This window comes from Eptatretus burgeri, chromosome 17 (genome assembly GCF_056783735.1).
Source record: "Eptatretus burgeri isolate ZD-2024b chromosome 17, Ebu_testis_v1, whole genome shotgun sequence".
NCBI classification, from domain to species: Eukaryota; Metazoa; Chordata; class Myxini; order Myxiniformes; family Myxinidae; genus Eptatretus; species Eptatretus burgeri.
The window spans coordinates 4,392,662-4,407,453 of NC_140977.1; the positions used below are offsets into that span (position 1 = coordinate 4,392,662).

General features: G+C 41.0%; 1 protein-coding gene across 2 annotated transcripts in view; it reads right to left on the reverse strand.

The window, feature by feature from the left end:
* Window positions 1-204: 204 nt before the first annotated feature.
* The window catches only part of LOC147009145 (uncharacterized), an 88,117-nt gene continuing 73,529 nt past the window's right edge, over window positions 205-14,792 (reverse strand). For both annotated transcript variants that reach the window (XM_085862807.1, XM_085862808.1), the window contains exons 5-6: window positions 9,336-9,470; window positions 205-2,477 (exon numbers count right to left, since the gene is read on the reverse strand). In XM_085862807.1, the coding sequence (XP_085718933.1) occupies window positions 1,342-2,477; window positions 9,336-9,470 (1,271 nt within the window). In that variant the 3' untranslated portion in view covers window positions 205-1,341. The remainder of the gene's footprint in view (window positions 2,478-9,335; window positions 9,471-14,792) is intronic.

Genomic DNA, 14,792 nt, shown 5'->3' on the forward strand with positions numbered 1-14,792 from the left:
AGAGGCGACCAGGGTTGCGTCAGGAAGGGCATCCGGCGTAAAACATGTGCCAAATCACTATGCGGATCATAATGGATGATCCGCTGTGGCGACCCCTAACGGGAGCAGCCGAAAGAAGAAGAAGAGAAGATATATATATATATATATATATATATATATATATATATATATATATATATATATATATTTTTTTTTTTTCTCTAAAATAACCTTCAAAAATCTTACACTCTGAAGTGGCTGAACAGATCGAGGTGAAACTTTACACGTATGACCACCTATCCATGAAGAACAAAAGGGTCACACATATGTCATTGGTCACATGGTTTGGCAGCCATATTAGATTTACCCTCAAACCTATAAAAATACACCACTCAAAAGAAGTTCTGGCAAGGGTCTGCGATCTCTGATTGCTCTTTTTCTTGTTTGTTTGTTTGTCTGGGCGATATCTCAACCATCCTTTGATCTCGGAAGCTGAAATTTGGGGACAAAAGTGAAGATGTGCTTTGGCAAAAAAAGTTTATTTTTTAATTTTTTAAATGAATCAATTAATTGATTAATTACTTAATTATTATCAGTTCATTAATTACTTCTTTTCTTTCTCATCCTGGCAATTTCTCAGGCACCTTTTGAGCTGGCTCGCGATGTCACGCACTGGAGGATTATTTTTTATTTGGCATGAGAGCGGTGTACTTTGAATGTACCACTACTTGTTTGGTCTTCCATTTTAATTTGAATTGAATATTATTTTAATCCTATTTTAATTTCAATTGAGTAATGAATAATAATTTTTTTTTTAAACATCAAGGGTGAAGGTCAGGTGTCCAATCAAGGCGGGGTTGCATCAAAACAAGATGTCTTGGTACCCGGTCATTATTACCAGCAGTTATCAAGTAGCAGTTCTAATTATGTCTCCTATTAATTACGTACCACACCAGTACACCACACGAAAGAAGTCCTGGCGAGGGTCTGCAATCTCTGATTGATATTTTTCCTGTTTCCCTTTGTCATATTTGCAACTGTTGGGGCTTTATTCGTTGCTGCTTGAATTTCATGTGTAGAACATTCTATTCGCACATATTCTTGGAAATCTTTTGCAAGGTGAGATGGAGATGCCTTTTCTGTTTCCTCGTCTCAACAGGCACTTTCTCCCATGTCTTCCTCCTTATCATCTGCTGTTCTTCCTCTTATCCCTTCTGACCAAAGTGTGCTCTTATCCCTCATCCCTTATCTCATTGGTCGTTACCTCCATTTGCGGGTTTCAGGAGGTGGGAGGGGAACTCAAAATCTTCACGTCCTATTTAAACGATCATGATTCATGAACCAAACTGTGAAGTTTCGTTCTCATAGCCTCATTCCAAGGGCTCTTTTCAGAATCTTCTCTTCTGTATGTGTTTTTAGATGGCGAGATAAATTTGATGAACAACGAAATGTCTTGTTGCATTCAGAACACGTGTAGGGCTTCTCTCCAGTGTGGATTCTTTGGTGTTGCTTCAAACTTGAGAGAAGAGGAAAAGCCTTGATGCATTCAGGGCACTGGTAGGGCTTCTCTCCCGTATGAATATTTCTATGAGAACGTAAAGATGATGAGAAAGTAAAGTTCCTGTTGCACACTAAACACTTGTATGGTTTCTCTCCCGTGTGGATTCTGTGATGTTGACGTAATGTTGCCGAGTGATTGAATGCCTTGCCGCATTGTGAACACTTGTAGGGTTTCTCTCCTGTGTGTATTCTTTGATGCGTTTTCAAATGTGCGATATTGCTAAAATCTTTATTGCAAACAGAACAGGTGAGCTTCTTTCTTGTGTGTATTATTTTATGTCGATATAGAGATGAAGAACACACAAACGCCTTGCTGCACACAAGACACGTGTAGGGTTTCTCTCCTGTGTGAATTTTTTTATGTTGTTTTAAATATAAAGCCTTTGCAAATGCCTTGCTGCACACAGGACAACTGTAAGGTTTCTCTCCCGTGTGTATTCTTTCATGCATTTTCAATCGTGATGAATATGCAAAATCCTTATTGCAAACAGAACACTTGAAGGGCTTGACTCCTGTGTGGATTCTGTGATGTTGACGTAAAGTTGATGAACGAGCAAAATCCTTGCTGCACACAGGACATTTATGAGGCTTCTCTCCTGTGTGGTTTATTTTATGATTATTCAAGGATGATAACCAATAGAATTCCTTGCTGCACACGGTACACTTGTAAGACATCTCACGTTTGTGTAATGCTTGACATCTCTTCAAAGAGCTTAATGAGCCAAAAGTCTTTTTGCAAACAGAACACTTGTGCGGCTTCTCGTTCCTTTCGATTTTCTTGAATGTCGTAATCCAATTATTGTTGTTCTTCGTTGGAACGCTGTTATATTCGTTGACCTCCTGACAAGAAGTCTGTGTCGTGTTTTGATTGAAAGAAACGTGTGCGTCAAACAACCGGGAACTCGACTTGGAACAAGAAACCATATTCAATTGATTCTCTGCAAAGACAATTCAGAAAAACATCAATAAATCATTATTGCTGCAAAACATACGACAAGAAGAAAATGCATAATGTAATCTATTTCGATTAAAATTGCTCCTCTATCTGTACTCCTCTCTCACAAGGCAGAAGCTACATCGGAAGCATTCAAAAATGGCAGAAATCAAAACTTTCCCAAAAAGCAACTTACAGTAGTTCTGTCTTCGTACATTCACCGGTGGACATGAACTTGACTTGGAACAAGTGCATAATTCACAAACAAAGGGCATAATTCCCCCAAAAAAGACCAGAGTGTGCGAGAGATAAGTGCATGATCTCCCACATAAGGAATTAAAAAGCTGGTCCCTGGATTTTTGCCACCGCTGAGATTCAGCTCAGTGAAGGGAAAGAGAAAGAGAAAGAGAAAGAGAAAGAGAGACGAATATTCTGAGAGAAGACAACATTGCATTCTTCAAAGTTGAGTTATGGTGTGAAAAATGATCTTCAAAGAGCACATGCCCTTTGACTATTTGAACCCGAAATGCAATCGGTTTATGTTTGTTCGAACCTACACTTGCGCCAAGTTTGGTTTAAATCTCTTCAGTGGTTCACAAGTTAGCACGGTAACAAGGGTTTCGACAAAAGGGCACATGACCGAAGACCTTTTAAAACCAATGTCTAATCGATTTATCTTCAAGTTACAGTCCATACTTGTACCAAGTCTGGTTGAAATCCCTCCAGTGGTTCACAAGTTGTCGCGGCAAGAAAGAAAACCGATAACTGATCATTGATTGTGTCCGCGTGTGCAATTACCTCCCATTACGAGCCTTTTCTTGTTTCTCTTGCGCACAGTTAATTGTAGTAAATCAGACCAGCATTTGGGAACGAACCTAAATTTAATAATGAATTGTCATCGAATAGGGAATAACATACCGAGATCCTGTAATACTAGATCTAGAAGATCTAGTAGACACACAACAGTTAATAATGGTGCCCAAACATAAAACGATGGACAAAATTAATTGGTCAAAAGGCTGAGAAAGGTTATGTGCAAAAAATTGAGTTAGATACATGAGCAAGAAGTGAAAGTGTGGCATCTGTGGGCTGACATTACTGGATCAATGAATCAACTGCGTGTAAACGTGAGTGTGAAGTATTCGTTCAAGTGTTCCCGCTCCGCAAAGCGCAATAGGCTCATTGTAGTTCCGTGCTCATTATATTGAAAGGATGGAAAAAGCGCTTAATGCTTGTATTGAGGACCAAACAGAAAAAAATGCCTTTGAGTTGACCGGTGTATGGAAGAACCCATTGTGGATTTTCCAACGTCTCCACGAGGCACGGGGCCGAAGGCTCCTGTTCGACCATGGCAGTCCATGATGCTGCAAAAAACTACCCACTGCAGCTCATGGAACTAACCAAGGCAAAGGAAGGGATTTATGCTGAAGCAGGTTTTTAACACCAAAGAAGGAAATATTTTTGATGAGGATGCCACGACGTATCGTTTTACCCTTCTTCTATGTGGCAATGCAGCAGGCGACTTCGTCGTGGTCCCGGCGACCCAACAGCCATAGCGCGTTCTACATCCACATCTTTCTAACCTTCACCCTCCCCACCATATCAGTATCATCATCATCATCAATGAGCGAAATTTTGTGTTTTCTATTTTCAGCAGACTACAGCATGACAAAGTCGGTAATATGTTTACCCTCACACACCTCGCTGTTTGTAATAAATTTAAAAGGTAAGTATCTTGTGTTTTTTTTAATTTACACCGTATTTACATGTTTATTTCAATGTTAACATGCTTCCTCAACCTGGTGTTGGTTTAGTAGTTAGGGTGGTGGCTTGGGATCCTAGGGTCCTGAGTTCAAGCCTTGTTGTCCGCTGAATGAACACCAGAGGGTTGACTCACCCTATCATCCTTCCGAGGTCGGTGAAATGAGTACCAGTGTAGCAGCCAAAAGGCTGCACACGAAGGGAAGGGGTATTGATGGATTTATTAAATCTGGTATTGGTGTGGCAGAGGCATGATGGGATGAATGGCCTCCTCCTATACAAACATTTCCTTGCAATATATATATATATATATATATATATATATATATATATATATATATATATATATATATATATATAGTAACATATTTATTTCAATTGCAATGCGTTTATTTCTGGCTGCCGTCGATCTTTCTCAATAGTTTATTTAAGTCCAGGAACCGAACCCACCTCTTCCCATTGGCCCTTGGTTTCCACGATTGTGGTTTTAACTATCGTGGCATTTTGCAGGAACATAACCCCCAAAATAATGGAGGGTTTTCTGCACAATGGTTGGCAAGTGCTGGTAAAATTGGAGCTAGCATTCACTCTGAGCAACACTTTAACAGAAACCAGTACACTCACCATCAATATGCAAGTAGTCTGCGACAGTAGGAGGATATATTGACCATAGATTTGCTGAGTACCTTCTTGATGTTGGGGAAGGCAAGATTCCATATGAGGGAGAATGTGGTGCCTTACACACACACCTTGAAGAACAGCTTTAATACTCCTCCTGCCAGTAACATGGCCAACCTCTGTAAATGGGTGTTCCCCAATATACGTGACAACTATTCTAACCGGGAATGGCTAGGTGAATGAGCTGTGTTATGCCCAACAAATGTGGAAGTTGACACAATGAACAATTACCTGAAAGAATTCCCCTGTGAACGGCATGTACACATGCTGACCGATTAGCTGAGGAGAACAACATACATAATTCCCAGAATAATTTATTCGTACTCTGTGCCCATCGGGAATGCCACCGCATGTGTTGAACCTCAAGGTCGGGATGAATGTGATGCTGCTGTGCAATTTCGATCCATGTAACGGTTATTGAAATGGATCACATGACACCGACATGCAATTACATGACAATATCACTGAAGTGGAACTGGTGACTGGAGTTCACAAAGGAAAGCAACTGTTCATTTTACGCATTGCTATTTCACGTTCGGAGGACATTTTTCCATTCATGATGGGAAGTCGGAATTTTCCAATCCGCACTTGCTTTGCCATGACTGAACGAGTCGCAAGGACTGTCCTTCAACAGAGGGTTGGAGTCTTCATCATAACAACTGTTTTCAGACACGGGCAGTGTTATGTAGCCGAGTGGGTGATAAAAACAGAATAAAAATTCTTGCCCTTGATGAACATCATAAGAAAATAAATCACATCTTAAAAAATGTGGTTTACACAAAGGTTTTCAAATAAACCAGATCATTTTAATGTGTACAAGACGATTCGTGAACCCTTTGGGTTCCCGTTGTGACAGCGGTTGATAAAACCAGAGTTGGTGTCAAAGCCACCCAATGCTCGCCTGTTTATACATTCATCGTTTTTAAAAGACTCGTCTAATAATTAATATTTTTTATAAAGCATTGAAGTGAAGTCTGATCCAAATAATTTTAAAGCAATATATGTATTTGTATATTGTAATCAGTAACAAGAGCGCAAGTGAGCACAATATACGCCCGAACAAGAAGGTATATACAGAATTGTGCTACGACATGGAAAACAGCATCCTGGTTGCCGTGGCAACCACTTTAGATGACGAACGTATGTCGTGGCACACCGTCTCCACAGTCTGTACCGATGTACCAAATATGAAATGTGAAAGTTGAAAACTTTGGGAGTTAGAGTGCGGAGAGGAACGGATGGAAAACAGCATCCTGGTTGCCATGGCAACCACTTTAGATGACGAACGTATGTCACGACACACCGTCTCCACAGTCTGTTCCAATGTACCAAATATGAAACGTGAAAGTTGAAAACTTTGGGAGTTAAGAGTGCGGACAGGAACGGACAGACAGACGGACGGACAGACAGACAGACAGACAGACAGACAGACAGACAGACAGACAGACAGACAGACAGACAGACAGACAGACAGACAGACAGACAGACAGACATCACATTATGCATATATATATATATATATATATATATATATATATATATATATATAAATATATATATATATATATATATATATATATATATATATATATATATATATATATATATATATATATACATACATATATATATACACACATCGGGCGTATAAAAAAGTGTGGTAAATAAAAACATTAGAAAGGAAAAAATAACTTGCAGCAAAAACTTTAACATTTTCACGCTCACGCTGACGCTGACGCTGACGCTCACGCTCACGCCAGGGGTATCGCTAGAGTTGTCTGTTCTTCGAACAGGTGAGCTAAAATTCATTTCAAAAAAATAATAACAATAATAAAAAAGATAGCTCCAGAGAACTATACCACTGAGGTTGTTTGCATTGATCAAATAATACCAGAGTAGTTGACGGAATCGGGAATTGATTTTTTCATAATTTTTTTCGTTTCCTGATTTGAACGAAACTTGACATTGCGCGTCAATGTGAAAAAAAAACGGAGAAAATAAAGTCGAAGAAATTAATGTGCATAATCTTCTAAACACAATTTTATTTATTACTGAACACGGAAGTAAAAAATGGCGGTTTATTTTATGGTTAAAAATAAATCGTTCTTTGTCTGTACTTAATGTTTGAGATTTCAAAATAAATCATTTCAAGAAAAAAAAAAAGAGATAGCTCCAGCAAACTATACCGCTGAGGTTGTTTGCCTTGATTAAATACTCCCAAAGAATACTTGACTGAAACGGGTATTGATTTTTTAAATAATTTTTTTCGTTTCCCGATTTTAACGAAACTTGATAATGCACACCGCAGGTGAATGGTGAGTAAGGTGGGCCAAAAATTTTTAAGCTATCGTGTACTGTTTTGGCTGTATTTTGGGAACATACATGCATACATACATACAAACAAACAAACACATATATGCAAGATGAGAGTTTTAGTAATATGTAGATGTGCACACCATTCCAAATACTTGAGTTACATTTGTATTCAGTCATTTTCACCTCAATTATACATTTTTAGGGCTTATTTTCACAGTCGCTTAGCCGATGATGTTTTAGATTTGACTGCAAAAAAGTGCAGAGGAATTCCCATGTTTTATTGGCTTTACACGTTTGGAAAAATGGCCTATTAAGGTGTATGTATAGATAGCAGCTTTAAGCGTCTTTCCAGGTATCGTGACATTTTTCCAAGGTCACTTCAAATAACAAAAGTAACTAGAGTAGCACTCAGGGAGCACATACCTCTGCCAGGTTAAACAGTTTACGTTTTGTAGCCTACTGATCGGCCGAATCTGCATCTGGACCTGAACCAGCATCTAATCAGCTTGTTCTTGTCACCTTCCCAACTCCTCCACAAAGTCTTGTCTTAATTCATCCATAACCATTTGAAATATCGTGCTATGTATCATTTTTGGCCCCACCTCGGAGTGGTGAAGAATCACTTAAAGATTAAAAAAAAAATTCTCTTATCCAGATCCAGATCTTCACCAAAATCGAATCAAATTGTCCTTGTCAGACACCCAAAGTGTCCACCAAGTTTCGCCCAAATCTGTCAATAACTTTTTGAGCTGTTAGCTCTCTTACACTTAAAATTGACAATATTGATCAAAGTTCAGGTCAATCGAATGAAAATTATTTTTCAGATTGAAATTGATGATTTTAGAAGTGTGACCTTTGACCTTTTGACTTCAATAATAGTTGGTTTCCAAATTCAGTGATGCACTATGGAATTGCTGATTAATTTTCAGCTAAATCGGATGAACAATAACGATTTTTCAGATGAAGTTTGTGGATGTTTGACCTTGCATTGACCTTTGAACTTTTGACCTCAAAATAGTTGCTTTCCCAATTCAGTGATGGACTATGCAAATCCTGTTCAATTTTCAAGTTAACAGGATGTAAATTGACGATTTTTCAGTTGAAAATTGATGATTTTTAGACGTTTGACCTCGAGTTGACCTTTGACCTTTTGATCTCAAAGATAGTTGGTTTCTCAATTCAGTAATGCATTACACAATTGACGATCAATATTCAAGTCAATCGGATGAAAAATGCCAATTTTTCAAACAAAATTTGATGATTTTAGAACTTTGACCTGGAGTTGACCTATGACATTTTGACTTCAAAAATTGTTCGTTTCCCAATTGAGTGACGCAATATGCAAATATTGTTCAAATTTCAAGTCAATCGGATGAAAAAATGACGATTTCAGAAATTTGACCTCAGGATGACCTTTGACCTCAAAATCAATAGGCTTCTCATTTGAGACTACCTCTACAACTTGGTGAAGTTTCGTGAAGATTGGCTTTAAATTTAAACCTGTAGGCGACTGACAGAGACAGACAGACAGACGGAATAACATCAACTGACCAATATACTTTAAAAATCTTCAATTTTGCAAGTAACAAGAAACAGACAGACAGGAGTGAAAACATAACCTCCGCCCACCTTAGGTGGCAGAGGCAAAAATTTCACTCAAGCAGAAGATTTTGTCAGTTGAAGGATCTTGAATTGATTGCAATTACCTTTTATCGGGTTGTACAATAACCATAAGTGCACCTTCAGTTTTCATTGGCTGGATCTCACAAATTTAACTTTGCAAACTTGGACTTATCCTCATAATCTCAACTGATAGATTTTGAAGTTTCAATAACTTATGACAGTGTGGATTAATGAAACAGTCTTAAAACTTTAACTCAGGTTCCTGCTGAATACCAAGTAACACATAAAAACAAGGTACGTAAAACGTGCTTGGTACTTCAAATGCAAAAGATGTCCTTGTAACATAATCAAGCTTGAGTGGGTGCGCACTGTACAAGTGGATCCAACCTTTGACACGATGCGTAATTTAAGCATTTCATCGTTTTTTTTTTTTTAATAAAACAAATGGAGCAGTGCTGTGTGTTCGGTGTGCGGCTCTGTTCACCTTCAATCAATTGACAAGCATTATTCGGCTCCGTGGGATGAGAATCACAAGGTTCCTGCTTTACCCACTCACTGCTCAAAGCATCCAGGGAGAAGTCACTTTGAAAATTTTCCATCTTTACTTGATGAATCAGATCTGGAAATAGTGATCTCGTGTTATCTAAGCAGAGATAGAATGAATGGCAAAAAAAAAAAAAAAAAAACGATTTTCAAATGAAATGGTCAAACCTCCAACACAATAAGCAAGAAAAAAAAAAGGAAAAATCATGAACTTTTGCAATCAAAATGCTGTTCGACAAAATGTGTTTCAAAACGAGAACGGCACACTTCGACATCGCGACCTCGACAGATATGCCTCTGCCCACATTACATCATCATCATCAGAAATACATGGACAAAGTTTGATTTAAATCCCTTCAGGTGTTCTCAAATATCAGATTTTTACCTGACATGACCTTTGACCATATATATACACACACACACACACACACACACACACACACACACACACACACACACACACACACACACACACACACACACACACACACACACACACACACACACACACACACACACACACACACACACACACACACCATTAAACATACTTGTACCAAGTTTGACTTTGATCCCCTTCAGTCATTCATAAGTTATTGCAGTAACGAAAACCTATCATCGACTCTGACCTTTGACGTCTTGACGCCGCCATCTAATCAGTTCATCATCCTTGCATCATATATACAAATAAATGTCAGTCAGTCAGTCAGTCATTCAGTCCATCAGTCAGTCCGTCTCCTCCATAACTCCAAAACCATGAAACCTAGTGGCCCCAAACTTTGCATGTGTACGAAGGGAACTCCAAGGGAGTGAACGAGTGAAATTGAGTGTTTGGGCTGATTTCAACACCCCTTTTGAAGACAATTAACAGCCGAATTTAATCATCATAACTCCTCCTTGTTCACCTCACTGTCCCTCGCTGAGGTCTTCATTTGCCATTTTGTTTAGCATGCTCAACAATGCCTTGACTTCAGAACAGGCCACAATGGTTTCTTAACAAAAGTTTTTCTTTTTCACTTTCGTCACTCATACCATTGAATGTCTGATCATCATACCTATAAAAAATCTCTGGATACATTGCAATGCTTACAAATGCCAGGAGATGCCAGCATTTATGGCTTCATTTCCACACTTGCCTTAACCTCTAGAATCTTTTTAACGAAGCCGAATTTCAAAATGTAAGCTCCAGAATTCTGAGCGAGCGGTTCGTGCCCCGTCGCCCTGGGCGAGCGGTTCGTGCCGTCACCCTGGGCGAGCGGTTCGTAACATCATTATACACACTTGTACCAAGTACGACTGATCCCTTCAGCCATTCTTAAGTTATCGCAGGAACAAAAGCCTATCACGGACAGCCGGACAGACAACCTCAAATCATAAGGCCTCCAGCGACTCCGTCAGCGACGACTTTAAAATGTTATTCTACAAAAAAAGAAAAGAAAAGAGGATTGCACAGTCAGTTCAACTGACATTCAGCAATTAAAAAAAGAAAAGAGAATTGAAAATGTTAAAAATTTAACATAATTTAATTTAATTAACAAAATTAATTAATTTTTTTAAATAACAATTTTAAGAAAATGGCCCGAGAGGGCCGTTTGTCAGCCCAAAGGGTCATAATCTCACTTTGGGCTCAGTTAGTACCTGCAGAGTGACTTCTAGAATATACCTGTCAAATATGAGCCGGTTTCTTTCACGAATAACCGAGAAATAGCAATTTTAAGAAAATGGGTCGAAAGGGCCATTCTGCAGGTATTAACTCAGCCCAAAGGGCCGGAATCGCACTTTGGGCTCAGTCAATGCCTGGGGAATGGTCTCTAGAATATACCTGTCAAGTTTGGTTCGGTTCCGTTCACTAAAAACCGAGAAACAACAATTTTAAGAAAATGGGCCAAAATGGGCCGTTCCTCGGCCCGAAGGGTCGCAATCGCACTTTGGGCTCAGTTATTGCCTGTGCATATGTGTCTAGTATGTCTGTCAATTTTCATCGAATTCTATTCACGAATAATGGAGAAATAGACGTTCAAATGAACTGGACACAAGAAAAGAGAGACCGCGAGCGGCGCTTAGACCCCGTGGGGTGGAAGACCCCACAGGGTAAAAAGGAGTTTTCAGGCATTTCAGTAATCACAAGAAAAAGATAACTCCAGCAGGTTCACAAACACAGGGCTTGGGTGGCACGGAGGAAATGAAGACCAACACCAACATGATCAACAATGAGGAACAGACTGTGAAATAACGAGCTTGTGCAGACAGAGATTGTGGATGTGCATGCAATGAGTCCATGAGGTTGTGATGGGTTGTCGGGATACTAGAATTTTAAACGAGAGAGAGAGAGAGAGAGAGAGAGAGAGAGAAAGAGAAACACAGAGAGACAGAGAGAGAGAGAGAGAGAGAGAGAGAGAGAAAGAGAAACACAGAGAGACAGAGAAACACACAGAGAGACACAGAGAGAGAGAGAGACACACAGAGAGACACAGAGAGACAGAGAGACACACAGAGAGACACAGAGAGAGACAGAGAGACACAGAGAGACACAGAGAGAAAGAAAGAGAGACAGAGAGAGAGAGAGAGAGAGAGAGAGACAGAGAGAGAGAGAGAGAGAGAGAGAGAGAGAGAGAGAGAGAGAGAGAGAGAGAAAGAAAAACGATATATAGCACGATATTTCAAAAAGTTGTGGACGAGTTATGACGAAACCTTGTGGATGAGTTGGTTAGGTGACAAGAACAAGCCGATTCGATTTTGGTTAAGGTCTGGATCCAGATCCGACCTATCAGTGGAATAAAACGTGTAAACTGTTCAGCCTGGCAGAGGTTTGCGCTCTTCCGAGTGCCGTTCTAGTTTATTCATTTGCATGCAAAGTCAAGGCTCATGGAAGACCGAGAACACAGAATTTATCAGAATGCAACAGCACAAAAGGAATAGCAGAAAGAGGGGGAACACCGACAGCAGGGCCGAGGGACAAAGTATAGGGAAACGGACAAACAAGAGATGCAGGTAAGGAAGAGGGTTGGGGAGAATGCAGGGGGTAGACAAGATGGATGCAGAAAGAACCTCACAGGAACAAAAAAAGAGGAAATTTGGGGGGCACAGAGCAGGGTAGGAGAAGGTGGCTTAATGGGGGTAGAAAAGATCATGATTTTGGATGGTGATGATCTGAGATAATTGTGAACAGCTGTCTTGAAAGCCTGGAGGGAAGAGTGGGATTGAAGAGAATGTGGAAATAGATTCCACAGTTGGAAAAAAAGAAGAGGAACACATGAGTGGAGGTGAGCAGTACTTCTGGAGTTTCCCACAAATAGCTCGACAAATATTGTGACGTTTCATTACGTTGAACAATTTTAGTTAACTAGACGCACCCGCTCCCTTCAGGGGGGTTATTTTATTATCCTTATTCAAACATGTAATTCAAAATACCTCTCACTGCACTGCGGGAATACTGTACTGTACTATAAATGGTGGAGACTTGTAATACCTTCTCTCATCTGGAGCGGTGCGACACGATACACATTTACAGAGATAATTTGTCCCCCCCCCCCCATGATTACCAGCAAAGATAAGAACACCCTGATGTACTAATTGGGGTCATGCAGATGCAAGGTAGCAAGTGTGGATGTAAATGGGCCAGCACGACAAACACGAGAGAGAGAGAGAGAGAGAGAGAGAGAGAGAGAGAGAGAGAGAGAGAGAGAGAGAGAGAGAGAGAGAGAGAGAGAGAGAGAGAGAGAGAGACAGACAGACAGACAGACAGAGACAGACAGACAGAGAGACACAGAGAGACACAGAGAGACACAGAGAGACACAGACACATGCAGTTTCCCATGACTAAATAACGGTTTTGTAAGGTACAAGCACATACTGTCAAAAGAGACACGAGAGAGAGAGAGAGAGAGAGACACGAGAGAGAGAGAGAGAGAGAGAGAGAGAGAGAGAGAGAGAGAGAGAGAGAGAGAGAGAGAGAGAGAGAGAGAGAGAGAGAGAGAGAGAGATGTAGGGGCGAGAGAGATATGTAGGGGCGAGAGAGAGAGATAGGGGCGAGAGAGAGAGAGATAGGGGCGAGAGAGAGAGAGATAGGGGCGAGAGAGAGAGAGATAGGGGCGAGAGAGAGAGAGAGATAGGGGCGAGAGAGAGAGAGAGATAGGGGCGAGAGAGAGAGAGAGAGAGAGAGAGAGAGAGAGAGAGAGAGAGAGAGAGAGAGAGAGAGAGAGAGAGAGAGAGAGAGAGAGAGAGAGATAGGGGCGAGAGAGAGAGAGAGAGAGATAGGGGCGAGAGAGAGAGATAGATATATAGGGGCGAGAGAGAGAGAGAGATATATAGGGGCGAGAGAGAGAGATATATAGGGGCGAGAGAGAGAGATAGGGGCGAGAGAGAGAGAGAGAGAGAGAGATAGGGGCGAGAGAGAGAGATAGATATATAGGGGCGAGAGAGAGAGAGAGATATAGGGGCGAGAGAGAGAGAGATATATAGGGGAGAGAGAGAGAGAGAGAGAGAGAGAGAGAGAGAGAGAGAGAGAGAGAGAGAGAGAGAGAGAGAGAGAGAGAGAGAGAGAGAGAGAGAGAGAGAGAGAGAGAGAGAGAGAGAGGGGCGGGAGAGAGAGAGAGAGAGAGAGATAGGGGAGAGAGAGAGAGAGATAGATATATAGGGGCGAGAGAGAGAGAGAGATATATAGGGGCGAGAGAGAGAGATATATAGGGGCGAGAGAGAGAGAGAGAGAGATATAGGGGCGAGAGAGATATAGAGAGAGGGAGAGGGAGATATAGGGGCGAGAGAGAGAGAGAGAGAGAGAGAGAGAGAGAGAGAGAGAGAGAGAGAGAGAGAGAGAGAGAGAGAGAGAGAGAGAGAGAGAGAGAGAGAGAGAGAGAGAGAGAGAGAGAGAGAGAGAGAGAGAGAGAGAGAGAGAGAGAGAGAGAGAGAGAGATAGGGGCGAGAGAGAGAGATAGGGGCGAGAGAGAGAGAGAGAGAGAGATAGGGGCGAGAGAGAGAGACGGCGGTCTCCTTGGGTTAACCTGAGGCGGTCCCTTCGGGTGGGTGCCTGGAATGTCCTATCCCTAAGAGAGGATGATCACTTGTCTCTGTTATCATCTGAGCTCAAGCGTTTGGACATCGGGATTGCAGCTCTCTCTGAGGTTCAGAGACCGGATTGCGGCGAGATAATGGTGGGTGGTTACACCTACTATTGGTCTGGTCGCTCTGATGGTTACCATACCCAAGGAGTTGCTGTAGCTGTGTCCAATAAGCTGACCCCAATGATAATTGAGGTAACACCGGTCAACGAGCGTATTATGAGATTAAGGATTCGTCACTCCTTAGGTGTCATTTCCCTGGTCTCTATTTATGCTCCGACTGAGGCGAGTGATCTTACCGTGAAGGATGCATTCTACGCCACACTCGAGTCTGTGGTTGA